Genomic DNA, 26,116 nt, shown 5'->3' on the forward strand with positions numbered 1-26,116 from the left:
TGGTTTCTTTTTCATGGTTTGTTTGGTTTGGGTTTTTTTCCCCATGGTTTCTTTATTTTTTTCTTTTTAACCCAAACCTGCTCATTTTCCTTCCCCACAGAGACCATCCTATTAACATCTTTCTCCCTCTTTCACTTCTTTGCATGACCCTTAGAACCACCTTCTTTTGTGAAGACACCTGATCCCCAAGAAGTCTTGCCTGGATCAAATGTGACATTCACGACCTACATCAAGGGCAGTACTCCCTTCAAAGTGACCTGGTTCCGAGGCATCAGGGAGCTGGTGCCAGACAGCAACTGCTCCATCTCTCTCAATGAGTCTGTGGCACAGCTGCAGCTGTACAACGTGGAGCCAGGCCACAGTGGGGACTACGCCTGTGTGGTCACAAATGATGCTGGCAGTGCCTCATGTACAACACAGCTCTTTGTGAAAGGTGTGTTTGGGTGTGTGCATGGATGCACAGTTATCTTCATTCACTCGATGCCTGCAGCTCATCCACATCTGTCCCTCTTACGATTGATTTATACCTCCCCACAGAGCCTGCAGTCTTTGTGAAGAAATTAAGTGATTTCAGTGTGGAGCAGGGGAAGTCCATTGTGCTAGAAAGTAGCTACATTGGCACCCCTCCCATCTCTGTCACCTGGAAAAGAAATGGCATGCCCATTGCTCAGTCTCAACGCTGCACTGTTACGACTACTGAAAAATCTGGCATTCTTGAAATCTTCAACAGCACAAAGAACGATGAAGGCGATTATACCTGTGAGGTGGCAAATGAGGCGGGTGGGGACGTTTGCCACAGCCTTGTATCCATCTTAGGTATTCATCACCCCTGATCCCCCTAACACACCCCAGTGATGCTCTGCCTCTGCTCACTACATTCTCTCCTTCCCTAGAACCACCTTATTTTGTCACGCACCTGGACCGTGTGGAGGTGAAGCTTGGCGAGCCCTTGACCTTAAAATGCCAGATTAGTGGTTCACCAGAAATCAAGGTCTCCTGGTACAAAGATGACACCAAGCTCAGATCAACACAGGCCTATAAAATGCACTTCAAGAACAATGTGGCTACATTGGCATTCTCTGCTGTGGAGGACAGCAACATCGGAGAATATATCTGCAAAGCAGAAAATACCATTGGCTTTGCCACCTCCACGGCTTTGCTTGTTGTTAAAGGTGATGGGCCAAGTGCCACTCTTTTGTGGGGTAGTTTGTAGGAACTCTTTGTTGTCTACAGAGAAGGGGTTTTATTAATTTCGAAGGCAATTACTTCTAGGTTGACCTCCTACTGATAGTGGTGATTATTATTGTTTTGCAGAACGGCAACTTCCCCCTACATTCACCAGAAAACTTAAAGATATTCAGGAGGTGGTTGGTGCCCCAGTGACATTTGACTGCCGCATAACAGGCTCAGAGCCCATCCAGGTGTCTTGGTACAAGGATGGGGTTCTCCTAAGCGACACTGATAATATGCAATCAGCCTTCCTAAATCATGTTGCGACTTTACAGATCTTAGAAACTAGTATGGATTACTGTGGCCAATATACCTGCTCAGCCCAAAATGCTCTGGGGACTGCCTCTTCCAGTGCCAAACTTCTCCTTACAGGTTTGTAGATCACACTGTCATGAAAATCTTTTGTATGTCTTTGCTCTTTTACTTCTCCACCCTTTTTCCCGCTCTACCCATTGTATGGTGGCCAGGGACAATGGGCATGGCGTGGTGAGGCAGGCTTGGTGGTGAGCTCTGCCATGCTTTCCTCTTTGCAGAACACCTACGGCCTCCTTTCTTTGACATCAAGCCAGTATCTATCGATGCAGCACTAGGGGAAAGTGCAACATTTAAATGCCACTTGACTGGTTCTGCTCCCATGAGGATCACTTGGACCAGAGACAACAGAGAGATTCGTCCAGGTGGCAACTACAAAATGACACTGGTGGAAAACACAGCCAGCTTGACAGTCCTGAAAGTTGGCAAAGGAGATGCTGGACTCTACACATGTACTGCCAGCAACAGTGTTGGGAAGGATGCCTGCGCAGCTCAGCTGGCTGTACAAGGTATTGCTGTGGGCTCTACTGTTTATGAGATTTTCTTTGCAAGGCAGACACCTGAAAAACACAGTCCTGAATGCAGACATTTTTGTGACTAACAATCTTTACAAGAAGTTACTCTGAGATGTCTTATTTCACTTAAATGTTATTGTAATTCTTAAATACTTACTCATATTTCTTATGCTTTGGTACAGTATGTGTTTTTTCTTATCAAAGGGATTCTTTCATTGAAACATTCACTCTCCTTTATTACTTTTTTGCACCTTTATGAATGGTTCTGTTGGGCAGCAAAATCTGTCTTTCCAAAGTCTTTCTCCAGCAGTGACAGTCACTAGGTTGCCCAGGGGTGTGAAAGGAATTCAGTCCACTTGTGAGGCTTAAAAGTATTTTTACTGCATGTGCAGCTCCTGCAAATAGCTTTGCTCTTTCACAGATTGAAAACATTGAAAATTGCTCTTCTAAACAGCAAAACTGGGGGATCTGAGGGCAGATTTGGTGACAAATATCCATCCCACCCAATACTTCACCTCTCCTTACAGAGTGTGGATCTAAAAGTAAAATCTAAATTTATGAATGGCTCAGACTGTCTTGGTGCAAGTGACACATGTATGTTAGTGCAATTTCCTCAGTGTAGGTGGGAACATATTTATAGCTGTTCCGGATATTTCAATCTTACTGATTTTATAAAAGAAGAAATGTAACATACACTGCTTAGATTATGCCTGAGTTAAAAGGTCCTTGTTGCTTTAGGGCTTTCTCTCCTCTTTTTTTCTTTATTTTCCCTCTTTCCTCTGTATGAATTTGGAGTGCAAAGAGACTATTTCAAGAGCGAATCCTTTTACTCTCTAAGACAAATAACGCAGGAAACTGAGCTACTAGTAGCAAGATTTTGTATTAATTATTTATCAAAGGGTTTATATATATATCAAGTTTATTCCAGCCATAAGCATTTTTCTTGATGGGATTGGAAAGAGTGTGTAAGACTGAATTGTCAGGATTCAGTAATAAGTAGGGCTGCTGTATTATGTAGCTTGACTTATAAAATGCATTGAAAAATTGTAGCAACAAATCAAACCTCTTTAAAATATCTGAAGCTTCTTTCCAACGCAATAATTCTGTTTATTATTAATTATATCATTCCTAATAGCTTTATTTGAACAGAGTAACCATTCATAAAATGGTCCCAGCTGACCTTATTTATTTTTTTACTCTTCAAATATTTTTTCATAAAATCCTGAGGAGTTTTTTCAGTATCATTATTTTATTTTTTGATACTGAATTTACTGACTTTTTTAGTGTCAGTATTCTTTAGAATTTGTACAGTTTCCCCAGGGCTGTAAAATTAGTAGTGTTGATTGCTTTCAATGAATTTCAATAGAACTTGAAAGGGCAATCTCTTTGATTGCATTGATTTGCATGCCTTTAATTTGAGCATATGCTGTCTCACTTCTATGACATGCAGGCTTTTGTTTGTCAACTCTTTTAACTGACCTTGAAAACCTCACGGCTTTTTATCAGCTTTCTCACTCTAGCATCTAAAATTCCCAATCTGTAGTTTTAATAATTGCTTCATGTTCTAGAACTGCTTTGCATTCTAAATATATACATTACTAATGTGTAGTCGCTCATTTTTTGAAAGGAGTGGAATCAGAGTGTGACTGCTCAGCAACTGTTAGTACACAGATAATCAACTCTTTCTCAAAGTGAAATCTGATAGTATATTGCTAAGGTTCCAAGGGTCCTAATGTTAACAAATTATAATTTCTATTTTTAGAAACTCAGGAAGTTTTGTTTCTAGCAACACAGGATGTTTTACAACTGTCCCACAGGTTGAAATAATCCATAATTCATTAGATATTCTTCCTACACTTTACAGACAGACACACAAAGAGGCACTTCATCCTGTTTTGCAGAGAGATTTGTTTGTTGTGTCCATGTTACCACCTCTTGGTTTTACTAGTTATATATTTGATCTATGAGCATTCAGTCTCATGATTCTAATAATCTAGATGGTACTTTTGGTGAAAAGTATCAAACTTCCACTCCTTTCATCTTCTTATGGAACAAAATGTAACCATCTGTTTTACTTTTCAATCACAGGACATTTAACACAAATGGTATTACAGATGCCTGTAATACCAGCCATCTCATAATTCTCCTCAACATGATTATTTCCAAGCTCTTTTGTTTGCTACCTAAACTCCTTAACTTTCACTCTATATGAGCAGCTTTATGTTTGGTTTTGCATTAAATGTGTCAGGGGTTATAATGCAGATACATTTATTGACTATATTAATTACTAGTCGCAGGGTATAAAGCAGCTGCTATAATACTCAACATAAATGCTTTTAATAACATTTCTTGGCTGAACAGTTGGATTCTTGCATTTGCATCAGGCATTTTGATTACTCATGCATAGCGAGAGCATATTTTGCAAAGAAAGGCACACGTATCAACTAATCTGTAGTGGATATATACAAGGGGACATGCAGTGGGTCAGTAAACTAAGGAGAAACTTACCAAAATGCGTATAGAAAACTTGCTTACTTCTTAATCTGAGTTTTGGACCAACCTGAAACCATCTAAAAAATTCCATAGCAATTGCAAAATCAGAATTTTTGCTTAAGTCCCTAAAGTTTGCAGTTTCAGCTACATATCTCCCTGCTTATTCAAACAATTAGTGAAGTTTAAAGCATTATCTCCCTTTTCTGGCTTTCCAGAACCACCAAGGTTTATTAAGAAACTAGACTCCTCAAAACTCGTGAAACAGCACGACTCCACAACGTATGAATGCAAAATAGGTGGATCTCCAGAAATCAAAGTCACCTGGTACAAAGGTGAAACTGAAATTCATCCCAGTGAAAAATACAGAATGTCCTTTGTGGATTCGGTGGCAGTCATTGAAATGCACAACCTCAGTGTTGAAGACAGTGGTGACTACACTTGTGAAGCCCAGAATCCAGCGGGTAGTGCAAGCACCAGTACTACACTGAGAGTAAAAGGTCAGAATCTCAGCTCTTTCCTTCTCTTTCTAACTCTAAGGGTACCCCTTTAGGAAAAGCTCTTAAATCCCACTTTCTTTTGTCAGAGAGGCCAAAACTTGTCTGAATAGATAGCAAATCTCTTGGTTTTGATCTTTCTTATCTTTCTTATCTTTCTTTTTCTTATCTATTGTTTGTCTTCACTGTTTAGCATCAGAAGAGTTACTTGAATCTTCTGTCCTCTTCAATCTCTTTTGCTTAAAAAACACAAAGGATAACTAATTTTTCTTTTTTCCAGCACCCCCCATTTTTACCAAGAAGCCCCATCCAGTCGAGACCTTGAAAGGGTCTGATATTCATCTGGAGTGTGAGCTTCAGGGCACTCCTCCATTCCAGATTTCATGGTATAAAGACAAACGAGAAATTCGGAGCAGCAAGAAGTATAAGGTCATGTCTGAGAACTACATAGCTAGTCTTCACATTCTCAGTGTGGATACTGCAGATGTTGGTGAATATCACTGTAAGGCTGTAAATGATGTGGGAAGTGACTCCTGTGTTGGCTCTGTAACACTAAGAGGTTTGTACAAAGATTGGAATCTTCTTGGCATTTCTTTGTTCCTGCAATTCTTCTCCTACTTTTCCGCTCCTGGCAGGATTCTTTACTGTTAAATATCTTCTCTTAAATAGCACCACCAACCTTTGTGAAGAAGCTGAGTGATCTCACTGTCGTTGTTGGGGAGTCGATTGAACTGCAGGCTGCAGTGCAAGGATCACAGCCCATTTCTGTTCTGTGGTTAAAAGACAAAGGGGAAATCATCAGAGAAAGTGATAATCTTTGGATCTCCTACTCTGAAAACATTGCAACTTTGCAGATTGGAAATGCAGAACCAAACAATGCTGGGAAATACATTTGTCAGATAAAAAATGATGCTGGAGTTCAGGAATGCTTTGCCATGCTGAAAGTGCTAGGTTGGTAGCATGAGATAAAAAACACAACGTGTTTTAACATGCTTTGAAATTAAAATTTTAAATTTAATAATAATAATAATAATAATAATAATAACAGTAGCTATTTCATTGTTTTAAAAAATTTTCTGACTTGCATTTCATTGCAGAACCTGCAGTCATTTTAGAGAAGCCAGGCCCAGTCAAAGTTACAGCTGGAGACTCTTGTACTCTGGAATGCACAGTAGATGGCACGCCAGAGCTTACGGCTAGGTGGTTTAAGGATGGTAATGAACTGTCCACTGACCATAAATATAAGATCAGTTTCTTCAACAAAGTATCTGGGCTTAAGATCCTCAATGCAACACTAGAAGACAGTGGAGAATATACTTTTGAGGTGAAAAACAGTGTTGGTAAAAGCAGCTGCACGGCTTCAGTGCACGTTTCAGGTTAGTTGACTACTCTTTCTGAGTCATCTCTGATCCTTTAGTTCCTTTACAAAGCCTTCAGATAGCAAAGTGATTTTTGTGATTGCCAGTGTAAGAGTTGTATAATCCTAGGAGTACTTGGCATACCACTTTGACAGGCACCAAGAATAGATGCATAGCTAAACTCTGAGGGGCAGGAATTATTGAAAGGACTTGATTTCTTAGGCTTTAATCTACATGTTATCTTGGACTGCTGGTGCAATATTGTTGCTTATGAAAAAACCCAGCAAAAATAAAAAGTGCTCCTCAGAGATTGTGAATGAAAGTTCCAGCATATCCTTAACCATTGACTAGTTTACAAATACTTAGGTGTTTCAGAGTCTGTTGCCAAAATGGATACAGTGAAAGAAAGGTCACTAATTTTATTATGCATGGACAACTTCCTGCATTTTAAGAACCCTGTATGGTAACTTCTATTTTTATTTTTATTTTGAAACAAATGCAGATCGTATTATACCTCCTTCTTTCACAAGAAAACTGAAAGAAACGTATGGTCAGCTGGGTTCTTCTGCTGTACTGGAGTGCAAAGTTTATGGGTCACCACCCATTCTGGTTTCCTGGTTTCACGATGGACAAGAGATTACCAGTGGAGAGAAGTATCAGGCTACTCTTACAGACAATACCTGTTCTCTGAAAGTGAATGGACTTCAGGAGTCTGATATGGGAACTTATTTGTGCACAGCTACTAATGTAGCTGGGTCTGATGAATGCAGTGCGTTTTTGAGTGTTAGAGGTCAGTATCAGTAAGAAGCCAGAATTAGAGAGTCCAAATTTATTTTCAGCAAGATTTCATTTTTTCTTTCTGGAATATTTCTGATGACTCTGATCTTCAAAAGAAGTTCAAATATATTTCTTCTCTGTCTGTTTTATCTGTGTGCTTAGAACCACCATCTTTTGTGAAGAAACCTGAACCACTGGATGTTTTATCTGGGGCAAACATAACCTTTACTAGTATCATAAAAGGTTCCCCTCCACTGGAAGTTAAATGGTTCAGAGGCAGTGTTGAGCTAGTACCAGGACCCAGATGCAATATCACCTTGCAAGATTCAGTTGCAGAACTGGAGCTGTTTGATGTGCATCCACTTGAGAGTGGAGACTACACCTGCCAGGTCTCTAACGAGGCAGGGAAAATTTCTTGCACAACACGTCTTTTTGTCAGAGGTTTGTCCAGACTACTGCTTCTTATGCTTCTTAAAGATGATCTCTTGGCTTTATTTAATTTCTTTTTTTCCTGTTGTTCATTATAGAACCAGCCAAATTTGTGAAGAAGGTGAATGATTTAAGTGTAGAGAAAGGGAAAAATTTAATCTTGGAATGCACATATATGGGTACTCCACCAATTTCAGTGACATGGAAGAAAAATGGAGTGAAAATAATGCACTCTGAAAAGTGCAGCATCACCACTACAGACACATCTGCCATACTGGAAATCCCTAGCAGCAAACTAGAAGATCAGGGGCAATATTCTTGTCATATTGAAAATGATTCTGGGAAAGATACTTGTCATGGTACAATCACAATACTAGGTGCGTCAAGCCAGCATCGCTTCAACAAGTGTTATTTGAACTACTAATGGTCATTATGCGATATCTTTTTATGCTAATGGTGTGTCTTTGTCCTTCAGAACCACCTTACTTCATTACACCCTTGGAGCCAGTTCAGGTGACTGTTGGGGATTCTGCATCCTTACAGTGCCAGGTTGCTGGAACACCAGAAATGATTGTGTCATGGTACAAAGGCGATACAAAGCTGAGAGGAACTGCTACTGTGAAAATGCACTTTAGGAACCAAATTGCTACTCTGGTTTTCAGCCAGGTAGACAGTAGTGACAGTGGGGAGTACATCTGCAAAGTAGAAAACTCTGTCGGGGAGGCTTCTTCATCGTCTTTGCTTACAGTTCAAGGTGAATATTTAAATTCTGAACATAGGGAAATGGCCTATTTTTCTTAAGTATGCTTTGCTATTTCAAAAAACAACAATTGCGTCTTCCTTGTAAAACACTTTATTGTTTCTTGATGTGTCAGGTACCCTGTGGCACTGTCTTCTACTAACAAAAGCCTACCAGCAAAGCTAATTGAAGTACAGCAATTATTGACCACAGCTCTTCTGCAGTGTTACAAGCCTCTGTATCTTCTGCCTCTATTCAGGATATTGCTTTGATTGTTTCCATTATTAGCAGTCCTGAGGCTCATTGGGTCTAAGAGAGAAAAAAAAAATACCTCTCTTCCTACAACCATATGCGCAGGGCTCTTTACAACAAGTTCAAAATAAATTATATGCTAAATAATCTTTTTAATTGGAAGTTATGAGCAAAAATCCACCATACTTTACGGCATATTAGTCAGTGATTCTTGGTGAGTACAGCAAGAGATGCATGTCTTCTGAAAGACTTCATGTACAATACTTGTTCTCTTACAGAGCGTAAACTTCCTCCTTCTTTTACACGAAAATTAAGAGACATTCATGAAACTGTTGGCTTACCAGTCGTGTTTGATTGTGGCATTGCTGGCTCAGAACCCATCCAAGTATCTTGGTTTAAAGACGGTGTGCGTGTAAAAGAGGACTACAATGTTCACACATCCTTTGTAGACAATGTAGCAACTCTCCAGATTTTGAAGACAGATAGGAGCCTTATTGGGCAATACACCTGCACAGCTGTCAATGCAATTGGGACTGCTTCTTCTAGTGGCAGGCTTGTCCTTACAGGTTGGTGGGCTGTGAAATATTTATTGGAAATGTCTTAAAACTGAGTTTTGCTTTATATATGGATTTAACATTGTACAAGAGATTCTTATTTCATGCAGTTTTAAATTAAATCAAGATTTTAAAGTGATGGTTTTTCATTTCTTTCACTCTTCAGAAGGGAAGACTCCTCCATTCTTTGACATCCCACTTACACCTGTTGGTGGCATTATTGGAGAAAGTGCTGATTTTGAGTGTCATGTTTCTGGAACACAGCCTATTAGAGTCACTTGGGCAAAAGATGACCAAGAAATTAGAACAGGAAAGAACTATCAGATCAGTTATGTAGACAACACAGCCCATTTGACCATCTTGAGAGTTGACAGGGGAGATTCTGGAACATATACATGCTATGCTAGCAATGAAGTTGGAAAAGACTCTTGCTCAGCTGAACTGGCTGTTAAAGGTACTGAATAGATAATTGTGTTTACATTTTTCTTATTTCAGTTATAAAGCAAATTGGACTTTTTACTGCAAGATAACTTTGGGAAAACTTTTGAGATGTAGCCTGAGAGCACTTATCTGGAGATAGCTATGAATCTTTTAAGGGAATTAGGAAGGGTCACTAACAGCAATGGGAGGAGAAATGAAACATTTTCTTTGACCTACTTTCTCAATAGGCTCTGGCCTATTTCTTTCTTAAAAACTTGACAAAACTCTTGGGGTTATTTAAATGGTGTATAACTTAAATCAATGTAAGAGAAATTTTTTTTTTCAAACAGGAAAATACAGTGACAGTGACTGTAAGAGTAAGACTCCTGTTTATCTTAGCATGATTTCACTTTAAAAATATAGACACTTTAAATGAGAGTAAATATCAATTCCCCAGTGTTCAATTTTTTCTTGAAGCATTATCTTTAGGATTTTTCATCTCAAGATCAACTCATAGAATTTGTGTTCTTTTTTTTACAGAACGAAAAACTCCTCCTACTTTTACTAAGAAACTGTCTGAAGCAGTAGAAGAAACAGAAGGAAATGAACTTAAGCTTGAGGGTCGTGTTTCTGGCTCTCAACCTTTGACTGTTGATTGGTATAAAAACAATCAGGAAGTCCATTCAAGTGCTCACTGTGAAATATCTTTCAAAAACAATACCTTACTTTTGCATATAAAGAGAGTAGAGCAATCAGATGCTGGTTTATATACCTGTAAAGTGTCCAATGAAGCAGGAAGTGTGTTGAGTACATCTTCTGTTGTTATCAGAGGTTGGTTGAAGTCTTGTTTTTCTTTGCTTCTTGCTTTTGTTTCATTTAGCTGCAAGTATATAGCTTCTCTCTTGTGAGCTAGTTTTACTTACCTTAAAAGTAGTGATTTGTCCAGAGATGGACATAAACCACAAAGCCAAGAAGTTATTTTATTTTTGTAATTAGTTTTTTCATGGAAAAAAATGAAAATCAGTCACTATTTGCCGTGACTGATTTAAAGAGAACATTGAAATCTTTGTGAAATTTCTGTTGAATTTTTTAATAATTCTCCTCCTTTGGAGTAACAGGGGGTTAGTGCAATGAAATCTAAGCTTAGGCAGTGTTGACACTGCATTGTGGTAACATAACACTTCATCATAACAGTCTTGCAGGAAATTGAAGGTTAATTTCTTTAAAGATTTTTATATAGTTTTGCAGCCTAATGGTGCTTTAGTTTTCATACTATTTTTTGCATGTAAAGGTTCTTGATATCTCTATATAAATAGCTTGATAAAGCTATTTATATAGGATAAAGCATGTTTATATAGGAAATATGCTGTCATGGTCTCCTGATATTTATTCCATTTTATAGCATTATGATTGACATTCTCAGACTTCTGTTTATCATCTTCCATTCTTTGCCGTTGCCTCCTTAGGAATCACAGATATCTCTTTCTCTTATGTTCTTGATCTCCTTTCCTGAGTATTCACTCAAGCATTTTCATATTCCAGAACCTAAAAAGCCTCCAGTTTTTGACCAGCCACTCCAGCCAGCAGCAGCAGAGGAAGGTGATACTGTGCAGCTTAGCTGTCATGTGCAGGGATCACAGCCAATCCGGATCCAGTGGCTGAAGGCAGGAAGAGAAATAAGAGCTTCAGACAGATGCACCTTCAGCTTTGCTAATGGAGTAGCTCTTCTAGAACTTGCTGCAGTTACCAAATCAGATTCAGGAGAATATATATGCAAAGCTTCAAATGCAGCTGGCACTGATACTTGCAAATCTAAAGTGACAGTCAAAGGTACAGTAACATGAAGAAAATAAGGCATATGACAAAAATGTCAACCGAAACACTATCCCACTTTTTTTCTCCTGTGGAACAAAATGTTACTAATCTAATAGCAAGCAATTATTTACTTTTAGTTTTTTGTAAAACCATAGAATCTGATAAAACAGAGTATTTAACAATAACTTACATATCAATATATGCTATTCAACATAAATGCTGAAAAAACAGTGTTGAATCAATAGTGCATTCCTACCAAAGATATTAAGAATTTATTTTCTAAATCTAAACACCACATTTAAGAAAAATGCAGGGTGAAATTATTTGGACATGTATGTTTTAAGGAAAGCATGTGAAAAGTGGTGTTTATTAAAGGAAAATACAGAAGGAATTAGAGCATGTGTCCTTAGAGGCTAATTGTTTTAAGACTATTACAGCTCTAAGACATTTTGACCTTTTAGCTGAAAGTAAATGGCATCTAGACATGAGTCCTTCTGTGTAGTTTTTGCTTTACCATCGCATAAAAGACACAAGAGCCCAGCAGTACACACAAATAGTCTTTTTCACTACATGTCATTTCCTTAGTCACTAGACTAAGGCCTAAGTCAAAGAAAAACAAGAAAATTTAATAGACCACTGATAAAAATCTGCAAGTAACTTTCAGAGCACAATATCCAGAAGTGGACTGAAAAAAGAAAACCTCACCAAATAAATTTCCCATTTTAGAAAATGAGGGGTTTTTTTGCACATCTATCTATGGGTTTGCAGCCATGAAAAGTATAAATGGCCTGAGTGAAGTAAATGAACAGCACAGTATGGCCCATTGTGGACAGTTTCATATGGAAAGTAAACTGCAAGTTGGTTAAAACAATATTAAAGTATTTTGCATTTTTACCTCTTGCACAGTATTTTGTTCCATCTCAGGAATTAATTTCTTTTTTACAATTCCCTCAGAAGCATCATTGCCTATGAACATAAGCTATTACATGAAGCCATCTGTTATAACTCTCTGACTCTGTTTCTTTAGAAAAACCGGCAGCTGCTCCAGCAGCTAAGAAGGCAGAAGTGGAAGGCAAACTTTATTTTGTGTCAGAGCCCCAGAGTATCAAAGTCATGGAAAGTAAGGACTCTTTTCAAAATAGTATAGTGTCTTCTTTTTGCCTACACCTTTTGTTGGAGGTGATGTCCCTCTGTCATAAACAGTTGGAAAGACTTAGCTTCCTCATTTGCATCTTTCTGCAGAGACTGTTGCAACATTTATTGCAAAAGTTGGAGGAGATCCGATTCCAAATGTTAAGTGGATGAAGGGAAAATGGAGGCAACTCAACCAGGGTGGGCGCATTATGATCCAGCAGAGAGGAGATGAAGCCAAACTAGAAATAAAGGACACAGTAAAAACTGATTCTGGCATGTACAAATGTGTAGCTTTTAACCAACATGGTGAAATTGAGAGGAGTGTAAACCTGCAAGTTGAAGAAAGAAAGAAAGAAGAAGTTGTTGAAGGGGATCTCAGGGCAAAACTAAAAAGGTATATTGAAAGTTTTTATGGATAAATTTGCTATCATCACAGAAGAAACATTTTTTATTATAATCTCAGAACAATATATAATTTTAAAATACTCATTAAATAGGAATAACTGTACTTAAAATAAAAGCACCTGACTAGACTAAGGTAAAGGATTCTACTGCACAGGACAGGTCTGAGGTGATTCAGTATTTCATTAAACAGCTTTTTGCGAATGAAATGCTGCATAGTTAACTTCTCTTATTCATTTGAATAGCACTCCAACAAAAAGAAAAGAAGAGGAAGAGCAACCTATTGATATCTTGGAACTTCTCAAAAATGTCGATCCCAAAGAATATGAGAAATATGCTCGCATGTATGGAATTACAGATTTCCGTGGCCTCCTGCAAGCCTTTGAGTTACTAAAGCAAACCCAAGCAGAAGAAAGCCATAGATTGGTAAGATACAGTGTGACTGCAGCATTAGCTCTCTTAGGAGTAATAGCTTCCCTTAAACAGATGTGGTGTCCACACTCTGAAGCTCTGAATTCATGATGTGTGCAGGAATTTCTCCTTCCTCTTTAGATCCTTTACTGGCAGTTTTCAATTTCTTGCTTGCTCAAATCCAAGAAGAATAAATGGGCCTTCTGGCTAAGTAGGTTCTGTCTTCATAACTTGACTGAAATTGTTAGAATGGGAAGATATGCTACTTACAGTATAGTTACATGAAATTTGATGTAGGAATGAATTCTGTGTTGGATAAACATGATAGCTTGACATTTAGTATCCTTTAATCTTTGAGTATATTCTGCATTTTTATAGGAAATTGAGCTCACAGAGAAAGCTCAAAGGGAAGATCAGGAGTTTGATGAACTTGTAGCTTTTATTCAGCAACGACTCACACAAACAGAGGTAAAACATTTTTGGACTGATTTGTGAAATATTCAAACCTATTACAGGGAACTTGAAATTAACTTAAACTAATATTTTCCAGCCTATTACTCTGATCAGAGACATTGAAAATCAGACGGTTTTAGCAGATGAGGATGCTATCTTTGAATGTGAGATTAAGATTAACTATCCAGAAATTAAACTGTCATGGTACAAAGGAACCCAGAAACTGGACTCCAATGACAAATATGAAATTAGAATTGAAGGTGATCGCCACATACTGAGAATTAGAAACTGCCAGCCTGAAGATCAAGGAAATTTCAGAATAGTATGTGGACCACATATTGCCAGTGCCAAACTAACTGTGATTGGTAAGTGTACTTCTGAAGTATATATTTGAATTAGTTTACACTTTATTTATTCCCCTCTCTGATCTCTGTTAAAATGTATGTTTTTACATGCTGATAGAACCTGCAGTTGAGCGGCACCTTCATGACACCACTTTCAAGGAAGGAAAAACTTGCACACTTACTTGTCAGTTCTCTATCCCAAATGCCAAGTCTCAGTGGTATAGAAATGGGAGACCCATTAAGATAGGAGGGAGATATTCAACACAAGTCTCTGACAAAGTGCACAAACTCATCATCAAGGATGTTAGAACGGAAGACGAGGGACAGTACACCTGCAAGCTTGACAGTCTAGAAACAACGGCAGATCTGGCCATTGAAGGTTTGTAAAGATATAGAATCTCTTTCTTACAACAGAGACAGTTTCTGGAGGTTTCATTAGCAGGAAAAATGAAAATTAAAATAATTTCTGAAATACAGATTCCAAAACTTGAACATGGATTAAATAAGAACTTCTGTTCTTTCTCTTTGAACAACGTGTGGCATACTTGTGTAACTTAGTATTCTTGACTAAACCATGATTAATAATGTCCCGTAACCCACAAACAATCTGAGTTGGACAAGCTTCTATTTTCTTTGGGACTCTTGTCTTTTCCTTGGACTTTTTCTTAATTATTCTCTATCTTTAGTTTCCTGAATGACTTCTCTTACAGAATGTATCTGCACAACAATCTTGTTATAGTTGAACTCTTACGTCTTCTAATCTTCATTCTTATGCATAAAACCCTATAGAACATACAGTTTCTATATGTTCTATAGAATCTCTTTTTCTATACAAACAAGGAATCTAAACAAGGAATCTCTTTTTCTCACTCTACTTTTTCAAGATGTACTGCTATTATCTCATTAAATTTTAGCTATTTTGATGACAATGAGAAGGATTCAGATACAGTAAATGCCATGGTGGTGCATAACAACTGATGTGTTTTTTCTTTCTAAAAACAGCGGAACCAATCCAGTTCACCAAGAGCATACAGAACATCGTTGTGAGTGAGCACCAGTCCGCAACCTTCGAGTGCGAGGTGTCTTTTGATGATGCAGTTGTGACATGGTATAAAGGCCCCACTGAACTGAGAGAGAGTCCCAAGTACAGCTTCAGAAGTGAAGGTCGTTGTCATTATATGACTATTCACAATGTTAATGCTGAAGATGAAGGTAAAAATGCATTAAATATTTGTGCCGGTGCCATTTTTTATATATTTTTTGGTCTGGTTTTAAATGATAAAAGCATATAAATATGAACATTCTTGGCTGCTGCAGGTGTGTATTCTGTAATTGCTCGTCTTGAACCAAGAGGAGAAGCAAGAAGCACTGCAGAGCTCTATCTCGTGACTAAAGGTTAGCAAATTTTCTAAACAAATTTGTGATCATAATCAAGTGCAAATTTGTTTGTTTGAAACATGATTATGGAAAAATCAATAGTCCTAAAAGAAATCTAATATTCCTTTGCAGAAATCAAACTGGAGTTGAAGCCACCAGGTAAAGTCCTCAAGGAAGACTGGTACAAGATCTTGTCTATACTTACTCTGTCATAAAATTAAGGCATTGCTCTGCTTTTTAATTATTTTCAAATTTTATTTTCCTGGTTAGAGTAAGTATAACCTACATCCTGAAAAAGTATTCCTCATCCACAGACATGTGGAACTATTATTCTCATAAGTAGTGGCAATGAATACTGATATAAATCCATAATCAGTGACATTAATGGGGATGCTATTTAGTACAATATGGAATGCCTCATTCTCTAAAACACACAAGTTTATTTTTGTTTGAATTGCTAAGGAATGAAGATGTACCAATTAATAGATAGTATCTTCTCTGTGCAACTGAAAAAAAAACAACCCCCAAGGAGGCAAAATAGGTAAAAATCACCTCCTTATGATATGTATTGATCTTCTTTTTTGAATGGCCTTAAAAGCCTTTGGAGCCAAATGTTGCAAGAATTATTTAGAAACATAACATTGTATGGGCTGGCTGAACTGAAAGGTTAATATGATTAGTTATCTATTGGTTAGCTAGCTTATACTTGAGGAGCAAGCTACAATACTTTTATGTAACAATATGAAAGATTAGAGTGCCACCGACTACTGAGGAGAGCACATTGAATTATTTTATTGGTAATATTTATTAAGTCAGCTAAACATTTTGATTTTCTAGATGTTCCTGATGCCAAGGTTGCAGTTCCACCTCAAAAACCAGCTGAAGGTAGGGTAACAAACCATACATGTTCTATATGTGCACTGAACCAGAAGGCCAGTGAGAACCTCAGAGAAAACTCTTAGCTCAGCAATAAGATCCAGTTAATTGTTCCTGTGAGCAAGACTTGACTTGGATAGGCTTCTTTTCTGTGTGGAAGGTGAAAACTCTACACAGGTAGTGGTAGGAGTTAATTTAATTCTCTGAAAAAGAGTCTTTTCTATCATGTTTTCCTATAAGTCTGTTGTTCATTTGATCTTCCTTTTATTTCCATCTTCCTCTCTAATATTTGCTCTTTCAAATTTTCATATCTTCTTTTTGCCATGAAAAATAGCTTATAAGCAAGCTGTCTGTTTTTATTTTAAAAAAATATTCTTTTAAAGCCATACATTGGATTTCATGTTTATGGCAAATGGTCTCTCCCCAGGCTGTGGTTTTGGACAACAAACAATTTTAATACTTCTCTTAAACCCAGTAGCTTACTATAAACGTCAGCAGTTTAAACTTCTTTGGTTTATTTCCAGGATAACTTGGTAATTGCTTGCAGTGGCAGCAGGAAGGGAAAGATTTGATATTTAGATGAATTGCAATTAGCAAAGACAGGAAAGTGATGGCAGCAATGAAAATAAAGCTGAGGACATTCAGGGTTCAATGAGTCTAAAGGTAGACTGGGGATTCCCACTCCATATTATGTTTATTCAGCTGCTGTAAACTCTCAGAAGAAGCACCATGTTGGCTTTTATTCTGCAGCTGCAGTAAAATAATATAATTTATCTTCCCAAACCGGGAATTTTCTTCATTTACAAGGAAATGTCAAACTTTTGTTCTAAATATTTCATTTTTCCTACAAGCTGCCCCTATTCCCATTCTTCTGCCTCCTGTTCCACCTCCAGAGGAGAAAAAGCCAGGTAAAAATCCTTACAGTATTTGAATACCATGTTCATGTTTCATTATGACAGTTAGTTTTTTGATATGTTTGTTTGACTTTTTAGTGGTTCTTGAGTTTTTTTAATAAATTTTTAAATCTATTATTTTTAAGCAGAGAAAAAGGTTCCATTAAAGAAAGTCCCCCAAAAGGTGGTTAAAAAAGCTCCTGAAGAAGTCCCACCACCTAAAGGTAACTTTTTTCCTTTGATTGAAAACTTTTTTAAAAGAGTAAAATTACCTTGTGGAAACAAGATGTTTTGTTTTGAAATAATTTGAATCTATTGCAATTGTTTGATTTCTGGCTTTATGTTAAAAACACGCATTTAAAATCCAAGCTGATTGTGACTGCTCAAAAAATAGTCCCTTCTTTAAACCACCTGTGAGGGTGAAATCATTTCACTAAATGTGAACATCCAATATACCTTCCAAATTCCAGACTGTCATGTGAAAAACCTATTTATTTATTTTAAGTTCCTGAGGTGCTACCAGAGAAGCCCAAAGAGATCAAAATAACATCCATGGCAAGGAGAGAAGAGATACATGAAGAAAAGAAAATACAGGAAATGCCCAAAGAAATTTATGAAGAATGGGAAGAAGATTATGGTGAAGACCATGACTATTATGTCAAAGAAGAAGGCTATGATGAAGGGGAAGAGGAATGGGAAGAAGCTTATGAGAAAAGAGAAGTGACTTATGAAGAAAAAAGAATAATTCATGAAGAAGGTATTTGAATTATCATGTCATTTTATTTCTTCTCTTTTCTCATATTTATTATTACGGTCCCAAGATTTTGAACTAGGCAATATTTTTGGTTTTGTTTTTGTTAAAATATCTGGAACCATAATATGCTGGCAAATTTTAAGTGACACTTGATGATAACACAAGATATCACAAGGTATAGATGCAGATAGGAATGGATACATTAGAAATTCATTGCCAATGAGCTTTGCTGGTCTTTAAAACCTAACTAATATGAGTTAGTAGTTACTACTAAGTATATGTGTAATTTTTAGGCTTTTGGATATTTCTTCTATCATTTTCATGTGGGCTAGATAAACTTAATATACTTAAATGTTTCACACATTTATTGATTGATGTTAATGGCTATATTTTGCAATTTCTCTCATGTTATAACTGTCTTGGGGATTAGTAACATATATGCCTCTAGGAACAAAATTTGGCTCTGATGAGAAAACATGAAACTTGAAAATAAGCAAAACATTTTACTTCAACAACTGGATCTCCAAAACTCTCTGTGTGCTTTTAAAATTCATAAAGTTACAATGGCATAACTAATATCTTTCTGTCTACAAAGGCTTTAGAGGACATATTTTTTATCATTAAGCTTTTTTTTTTAAAGTGACAGAAGTTCCTAAGAAACCTGTGCCTGAGAGAAAACCACCAGCCCTTATAGCTGAAAAGAAGGAAAAGAAGGAAGTAACTGTTCAAAAAGGTATGACTTTCCCCAAAACTAACAGGAACATGCAGGTTAAGATCTCTCATGCATCTCCTTCAAGCTGAATGGTGCTGGTTATTCCCATTTCCTTGGAAAGAAGAAAATTCTCTTTATGCTGGACAGTGAGATGAGAAAGGGTCATAGCAATCCCTTCTCTTCTCCCACCTCATATTTCTGAGCTCTCTGCTCAAAAGTGGTTTAGTCAAAACAAGAATTGATGGTAAAATCAAACTGAGCTTCAGTTATCCTTCCTTCTCCCTGTATATTAGCCTTGGGCATGGGTTTAACTTTTAAGAAAGTAAATGCTGCCCTTCTGGGAAGTGTTTTCCACTTAGATCACTGCACATCTCTCAGGGCAGGGTGGGTCTCATTGCCGCCACTGCTCACCACCAGTAAACAATGCACTGAATAGAGCACAGGATGTGCATGGCTTATAACATCCTAAACAAAAAAATGGCAAGTTCTATCTGGTTTGTGTCCAGAAAACAATTTGCAAGGTTACTGAGACAATGATATCTATCTGAATTACTTGCAGTTGTCAAGAAACCTGTTGATGAAAAAGTGGAGGTAACCACTCAGAGGGTTGCAGAAGAAAAGGTCAAAAGAGCTGAGGGTAAATACTGTTTAGTTATCTTCATGTCATCTTTCTGTAAAAGTTACGGCTTTTGTTACTTAGCTGATGTGCATATGTTTTGTCTTTTCTTAACATGGTCTGGTCAATTTTTCAGTCTTTGAAACATCTAGTAAAAGCTTCTGCTGAATTCTTTGAAAAGAAGATTAAAAGCTTTTTAGGGGAAATTACTAAATGCAAATATTAACTACCAATGCTTTAAGAAAGGAGGTGTATATAAAATTATGCTAGGTGAAGTAGTGTGTTTCACTCTAAGCTGAAGATGTGAAATCCCCATTTTGCTTAGATTTCCATTTTGACCCATTTTCCATTTTGACCCATCTACTAAGATGCCTTGGTTAATTATTTGGTTATAAAATAAAGATGCACCTATATTCTCTTAGTAGCTACTTTCTTTTGTGTAGCATTTCCCCTTCTGCAGCAGAATTCTGTCAGCTGCAGTTCAATAAGCATCAGGAAATTACCTGTGTGCTAAATGCCCTGAGTGCCTTTAGGACATAGCAATAAAAAGAAACAAACACATTCCTTATGTTGCTTTGCATGATTCCAAGAAGCCTGACTTAGCTGCTGAGTTAAGTTTTTTGTCTTGTTTGGTGTATTTTCAACATCACTGATAGATGGTGGTAGACTTATTTGGATCTCTTTGCTAAATGTTTGACTGAGTAACAAAATTATAATGCCAACAGTTACCAAGAAAGTTCTGCCACCAAAACCTACACCAATGGTCGTCGAGGAAAAAGTTATGAAAAAAGAAGGTACAGATCAGCATCTTTGACATGCAGTTTACACTTTTTTCAGCACCCAATGTGATTCTGTGCTTCTCTGGAATTTGTGGGCCTGTGTGTATGTATTTGGATCCATAGTAGTAGTCATGCTGTGACTACTCTCAGTGTTTAATTAGTATGTCTACAATGCTTTTGTTTTTTATAAAGTCTGTTTTAACATATTTGTGGATAGCCTTTTGGTTGTTTAAAGATCCTGCGGTCACACTGAATGTGACTCAGCTTTTTCTTCATCAATTCTGCTTGCTGGCCTATCCTTACATAATGAGCACAATTGTGTCCCCATGCCCAAAAATATCTTTGAAGAACCACTTTTGGAATTCTTCTGATGTACTATTTCCAAAAGCCTGTGCATGCATTTTGTTTCAAATGTTTAGATTAAAGGTGTCTGTGTCTTTAGTCTTTAACAAATACTAAATATTATACTCGTGTGCTTGTTCTTTGTTCAGTATTTTAGAATACAAATACTGACTGTCTAAATATGTCTAAGACTTAAATGTGCAATACCGATAAAGATTTGACAAAAACTCACATGCTGACTACCACTAATGTGGATCTAGAATATTAAGTACTAAAACAAAATCCTATCTTTAAAGTACCAACAGTAGAAACATGGACTGTTTCAGAAGAAAAGATGTCAGTTTCTGTCCACAGAGAAGAAGAGTATTCATATGATGTTACAGGTATGTACAAAACCAAAAGTCTGTGTACCCAAATCAAAAGAATCCATCAATCCTATTATACTTCGTTTTGACCTATTTTTATGTATGGCAAATTACATATTTAGACATATTGTACATTTGTCTTTCAGTATGCCTTGCTTTTTTGTCCATTGTGTTATGTAGCTTTAGTTTTATTTAGCTTGATATATGGAAATATTTCAAGTATTTTATCTTAATATTGTTTAAATACTTTTCTTTGAAGAGCCAACAGAGCATGAGAAAACAGTTGAAGAAAGATTCTTTGAAGCTGTTTACCCCATTGAAGGTAGTTTAATTAGAGATGGGAGCCTAATAAATATCTGTTTGTCTGTTTGTTTGTTTAAATTTGAATCAAAATTCATTGTGAGATTTTCACATGCTGTTTATTTTCTGGATGAAATTGTTTTACGTGTTAACAAGTGGGTTTCCGTGATGATTGTGTACTGTACACACATAATATCTTCTTAAAGTTTCTCAAATTAACTATGGACATTGATATTTCCTGTCTCAACTTTTAATATCTTTAAAATTCCTATTGTAGCACATAGAGAGGTGGAGGAGGAGGAGGAGGAAGAATTCATTTCTACAGAGCTGGAGATCTCTCATGTTGAAGGTGAATAAAGTCTTTGCATCAACATCTGCCCCATTTTCCTGACTTTCACGTTACCTGTCTGTAACACTGTTTACCAAAGGATAACATATCAAAACTGAGATCTTTTAATTTCTCTATGGCTCTGCTCTCAAAGCTTCAAGCCTTACTGCATTTCTATCTTATTCTTCTTCACGACTGCCTTTAAATAATTCCTTTAATAGCTTTTTGTGAGATGGTTTTGTTGTATCTGTTTGATAAAACAGAATAGTTTTTGACATTTAGTGTTTGCTTATATACCATGTTAAGAGTAGCCTACTGTGGTTTACCAGTTATTTTAACTGTCTCCTAAATGATCACGACCTATCTTTTTAAGTGCCTGAGATACCAAAGAGGCGTGTTCCAGAAGAAAGAAAGCCTGTTCCTGTCCCTAAAAAAGAAGCTCCATCAGCTAAAGGTATTTCTACTGTTCTTGTAAAAAGTAAAAAAGAAAGAAGCAAAGCCCAAACAAATTTTCTTTCTATGTATTATTTTCATGTATTCTTGAATATATTTAGGAATTTACTCTCTATGTATCTTTGATTTTGCTCTATTTCCTTATGCATTGTTTGATTTTGCATTGTCTCCGTTGCACAAGTTCAGTTTTTCAATTGTGCTATGCTATAATTTAGCTTACAGCTTAAATTTTTCTCGGCTTGGGCCCTTCTCTTTCTTAACTATCTTATGCTTATTATTTCTATTTAAGTTGTGTGGCTTTTGCAGGCAAGCGTAGAGTGTTTTTATTTCAAGAGAGAAAAATGAAAGGTGCTAGTGCAGTGATTTTAACAGAGGAGTTTTATACTGTATCATAATGTCTTTCCTGTATTGTCCACATTTGTCCAAAAGGCTGTACATCGTATTGTGTTGGTTGCAGTGCTCAGCTCCTTGTCCAAGCGCTGTGTTCATTGTATAAAACAATCTTGGATTACTCAAATCTGGATTAGTGTTCCAAAAACTAAAGATCTCTTACTTTAACAATGTTTTCCAAAGTGCCTGAAGTCCCTAAGAAACCTGTTCCAGAAAAGAAAGTTGCTGTTGCTAAAAAGGAGGTGGCTCCCTCAGCAAAAGGTACAGCATCTTTTGAATGTGGGTTTTAAACAGTTCTGTGCTATTGTCCTCTTTTCCTAACTTCTCTTATGTTCTCAACACATATGATAAATGTAATCTTTGTGTGTTCTATGTGTGAATGTCTGTCCTTATCTAAGGCATTCAAAAGCCTTAGAAAGATTGCTTAGATTAATTTTAATACCTTTAATGTTTTTGAAGAGCCTAGGAAAACTGCCTGAAGAAAAAGTACGTGTTCCTTTTGCCAAAGGAGAACATCTGCATGCCAAAGATACACTTACTGATGGGGTGTACACTGCTTGTTGAGTTTTATTTTCCTGTTAGAATTTATATTTTATGTATAATTCTCTATACATCTATGATATTTTTAAAACCTGATAATATATTTGAGCAGTTCATTCTTCAATTAAGGAATCAGTCTTAAAGCATTTGATAGTCTTCCAGCAACCAGTTTGATTTTGTTTTTTATCAAACGTATGTTGCTCTTGTCATATATCTTTCTATGTTAAGTCTGTGAATTTGTTATGTGGTGTGTCTTGATATTCTTACAAATGGATTAATGAAATCTGTAATACTCCAATAAATCTTTGAAACGTAGAATTCAGTTATCTTATATTTTATGGTTTTTTAAGTGCCAGAGGTTCCTAAGAAAGCTCCTCCAGAGAAAAAGGTTGCTGTTCCAAAAAGAGAGGAAGCTCCAACACCTAAAGGTACACTTTAAAAAAGTGTTCTTTTCTTATTATCTTAAGCATCTTGTTTATGTCAAATTTTGGGTTTGATTGCTAAGTTAATCTGGTTTTACTGGTACTTTGTCTATGTTAACATGTATCTTTTGTGTCAGTTTTGTGTATAGGTGTGCTGTAGATTTATTGTTAAAAAAAACTTGTTAATTTAAGCTAATTATATTATAGTTAATATCTTTGAAGTGCCAGAAATACCTTAAAAACCGGCTCCAGAAGAAAAAGTGCCATATGTTCTTAAAGTAGAAACTCCCCCTGCAAAAAGTATAATATAGCTCACTTTAATATCATCTATTGTACTCTTTAGAACATTACATTTATCCCAATTTGGTCAACTGCCATGTTTGGTAAGCAAAACATGTCCATGTGTAGTCTTTCTCAACAACACATTTCTCTTACGTGATGTATCTGCTAGTTTTAACTTCAAATGTTCTAAAGCAAATACTTTTTTTAAGTGCCTGCAGTTCCTAAGAAACCTGTCCCTAAAGAAAAAGTATCTCCTGCTGTTCCTAAAAAAATTGAGGCTCCTCCAGCTAAAGGTATGCTTTCCAGTAGAATACAAGAATATGCTGTTCCTCAGCTTCTGCCTATATGTTCTATGCTGTTATTTGTCATTGATTTGTGCTTCCCCCTGAGTTCTGCTGTTACGATTTAGACAAGGAATCATTACAGTATGTTGTATCTCCTGCAAAAATTATATAGTATTCTTTCTAGATATTGAGTCTCTGTTATGTGTTACGTGCTCAGTTCCCTTCTTTGGAAACCTAGATTTAGCATTTCAACACTATGTTTTCATAATGGAATTGGAAAAGCATACATTTTATATCATTATCTTTCCAAGTGCCTGAAGTGCAGAAGAAAGCCACTTTTGAAGAAAGAGTACTAATTACAGAAGAAAGAATATCTGTTGCCATTCCAGAGGAAATCCCATCACCGGAAGGTACACTATAAACAGTCACAAGTGAGAAATTAGCGCTATGTCTGCAAGTCCGTTTTTCTAATATGGAGATCAAAACACACCAAAATTTTTGATAGTTATCTTGGATGAGATCTGTGTTGAAGTGAAGGCAGTTAAAAGCCTCCTAAAGTGCCATTTACAATTTCAGTCTTGAATGTCAGGATCCCACCACATTGACAGGAATGGAAATTCTACTACTGAATACAATGATCTTCAGATCAGGGGCCTCATAAATTTGAGGAGCAAATATGGATGTATTGTTTATTTTAGACCCCACAAATTAGGGCTGTAACCATCCATTTGTTGTACCCACTACAAAGCTCTCTATAGCCCTGAAGATAAAATACTGCTTCCCTCTGCAGTGTCAGCTTCTCACCGGCTTTCAGTTCACATTCTCATGTTCAGGGAAGATTGAGATGTGTTGTTTTAAGTTAATATAATACCACATAATATCTGCTTCAAGATAACTGAAATCAGCATTTTGTCTAGTTTTATATCCCATTAATAACTATCCAGTCAACACAATTTGCACCTTCTTTTAAAAACCATAAATGAATTTTTAAAATATTTGGAACGTATCTATCTAAAATATGAACTTGAAAATACAGATCCATATGGATACATGCAGTGTTAGTTTCTGTTTGTCTCCAGAACTAGTTGAGGTTTTCCCTGACACAATCACCTTTGTAAATGAGTACATGCCAGGATTTCCTTTCAGTTTCACCTATCCATCTCATTTTTTCCTTTCCTCACTTTCATACAGTTGGATCTAGGAGAAACCTCTAATTCTTTGACTCTTGTTTCCCTCACTTGAGGTGTTGTGGTGGGGAAATTTGGAGAGCTGAGGCATTCTGATGAACTGACAGTGGGCCAGTGAATGGTATTAGATACAACAACACACAATAGGGAACCTGGGGCAAACCACATACTTTAGAGCAAATCATACATATGTATGTGCACAGCACTTTATGGATTGTATGCATATCTGTCATTGTCATATAGAACTTCTAAGAATTGGTCTTCATCTTCTCTATCCATCAATTCTTCCCTCTTTCCATCTGTCCATCCACCAAAAAGACTAAAACTAATAATTTTCCTTAAAGAGCCAACAGTTGAAGAATGGTCTGAAGAAGAAAGAGAGGAAGTATCTATTTCCATTCACAGAGAAGAGATTTCTGAAGGTATGATAACAATTCAGGAACACTAGGCAAAGGCAAAAAAGTAATTTTTGGTCCATACCAAATGGTTTGGATTAATAGCTGGTCTATTAGTAATGAAAAAAATACTCTTATATAAATAAGTTTTGTAACTTATAAATTTAATGTCTACAATTTCTCTTGCATGCTTTTGAAAAGTGGAGTAGCTAATCCTGTTTCAATACAGTGAAAATAATAAATTATCACTTTGATAGTGAGTTCCATCAGGACATTTTCTTTTTACAAAAATCCTCTGTTGCAAGTTCCTCTTCCACCAGGTTGCTTGGATAAAGTAAATGTCCTTCAGAATATCAGGATGCGCTTGTGTTCCTCAGATGATTTCATTGTAAAATGACAATATTTTACAAACCTGTAAGTTTATTGGTGGTCACATAATACTGTGAAGGACAGTAACACTGACTGACTCAGTTTCTATGACTAGTGACACCACATATTTTTCCAGGGACATCTTTAGTCAAGGAATATTCTCAGTATTTGGGAAAGAAGGTTTCTTTGGAAACATGGACAAATTTCAACATTAGTGAATTAGTGGACAGAGGAATGGAGCATTTTCAAATTCCACACAAATACAAGCTGAGAGCTCAGTCTCTCAGTTCCATTTAAGTTGCTTGGAGTGTTTCCATTGG

At 36.6% G+C, this 26,116-nt stretch overlaps 1 protein-coding gene across 1 annotated transcript in view; it reads left to right on the forward strand.

Annotated features, from left to right (window-relative positions):
- Window positions 1–26,116, forward strand: part of TTN (titin) — a 240,161-nt gene that overhangs the window by 72,499 nt on the left and 141,546 nt on the right. The window contains 42 exon segments of the mRNA XM_066323289.1: window positions 155–433; window positions 538–816; window positions 894–1,172; window positions 1,315–1,602; window positions 1,764–2,051; window positions 4,766–5,047; window positions 5,325–5,603; window positions 5,714–5,995; window positions 6,142–6,420; window positions 6,905–7,192; window positions 7,342–7,620; window positions 7,707–7,985; window positions 8,084–8,362; window positions 8,878–9,165; window positions 9,320–9,607; window positions 10,114–10,404; window positions 11,116–11,403; window positions 12,416–12,508; window positions 12,631–12,916; window positions 13,170–13,350; window positions 13,714–13,803; window positions 13,886–14,153; window positions 14,251–14,511; window positions 15,135–15,344; window positions 15,450–15,527; window positions 15,642–15,668; window positions 16,347–16,394; window positions 17,237–17,293; window positions 17,425–17,502; window positions 17,784–18,035; window positions 18,673–18,765; window positions 19,304–19,381; window positions 20,086–20,154; window positions 20,778–20,864; window positions 21,106–21,168; window positions 21,424–21,495; window positions 21,848–21,928; window positions 22,501–22,578; window positions 23,208–23,285; window positions 23,771–23,854; window positions 24,157–24,255; window positions 25,377–25,454. Of these exon segments, the coding sequence (XP_066179386.1) occupies window positions 155–433; window positions 538–816; window positions 894–1,172; window positions 1,315–1,602; window positions 1,764–2,051; window positions 4,766–5,047; window positions 5,325–5,603; window positions 5,714–5,995; window positions 6,142–6,420; window positions 6,905–7,192; window positions 7,342–7,620; window positions 7,707–7,985; window positions 8,084–8,362; window positions 8,878–9,165; window positions 9,320–9,607; window positions 10,114–10,404; window positions 11,116–11,403; window positions 12,416–12,508; window positions 12,631–12,916; window positions 13,170–13,350; window positions 13,714–13,803; window positions 13,886–14,153; window positions 14,251–14,511; window positions 15,135–15,344; window positions 15,450–15,527; window positions 15,642–15,668; window positions 16,347–16,394; window positions 17,237–17,293; window positions 17,425–17,502; window positions 17,784–18,035; window positions 18,673–18,765; window positions 19,304–19,381; window positions 20,086–20,154; window positions 20,778–20,864; window positions 21,106–21,168; window positions 21,424–21,495; window positions 21,848–21,928; window positions 22,501–22,578; window positions 23,208–23,285; window positions 23,771–23,854; window positions 24,157–24,255; window positions 25,377–25,454 (7,704 nt within the window).

Source organism: Sylvia atricapilla, chromosome 7, assembly GCF_009819655.1.
Source record: "Sylvia atricapilla isolate bSylAtr1 chromosome 7, bSylAtr1.pri, whole genome shotgun sequence".
NCBI classification, from domain to species: Eukaryota; Metazoa; Chordata; class Aves; order Passeriformes; family Sylviidae; genus Sylvia; species Sylvia atricapilla.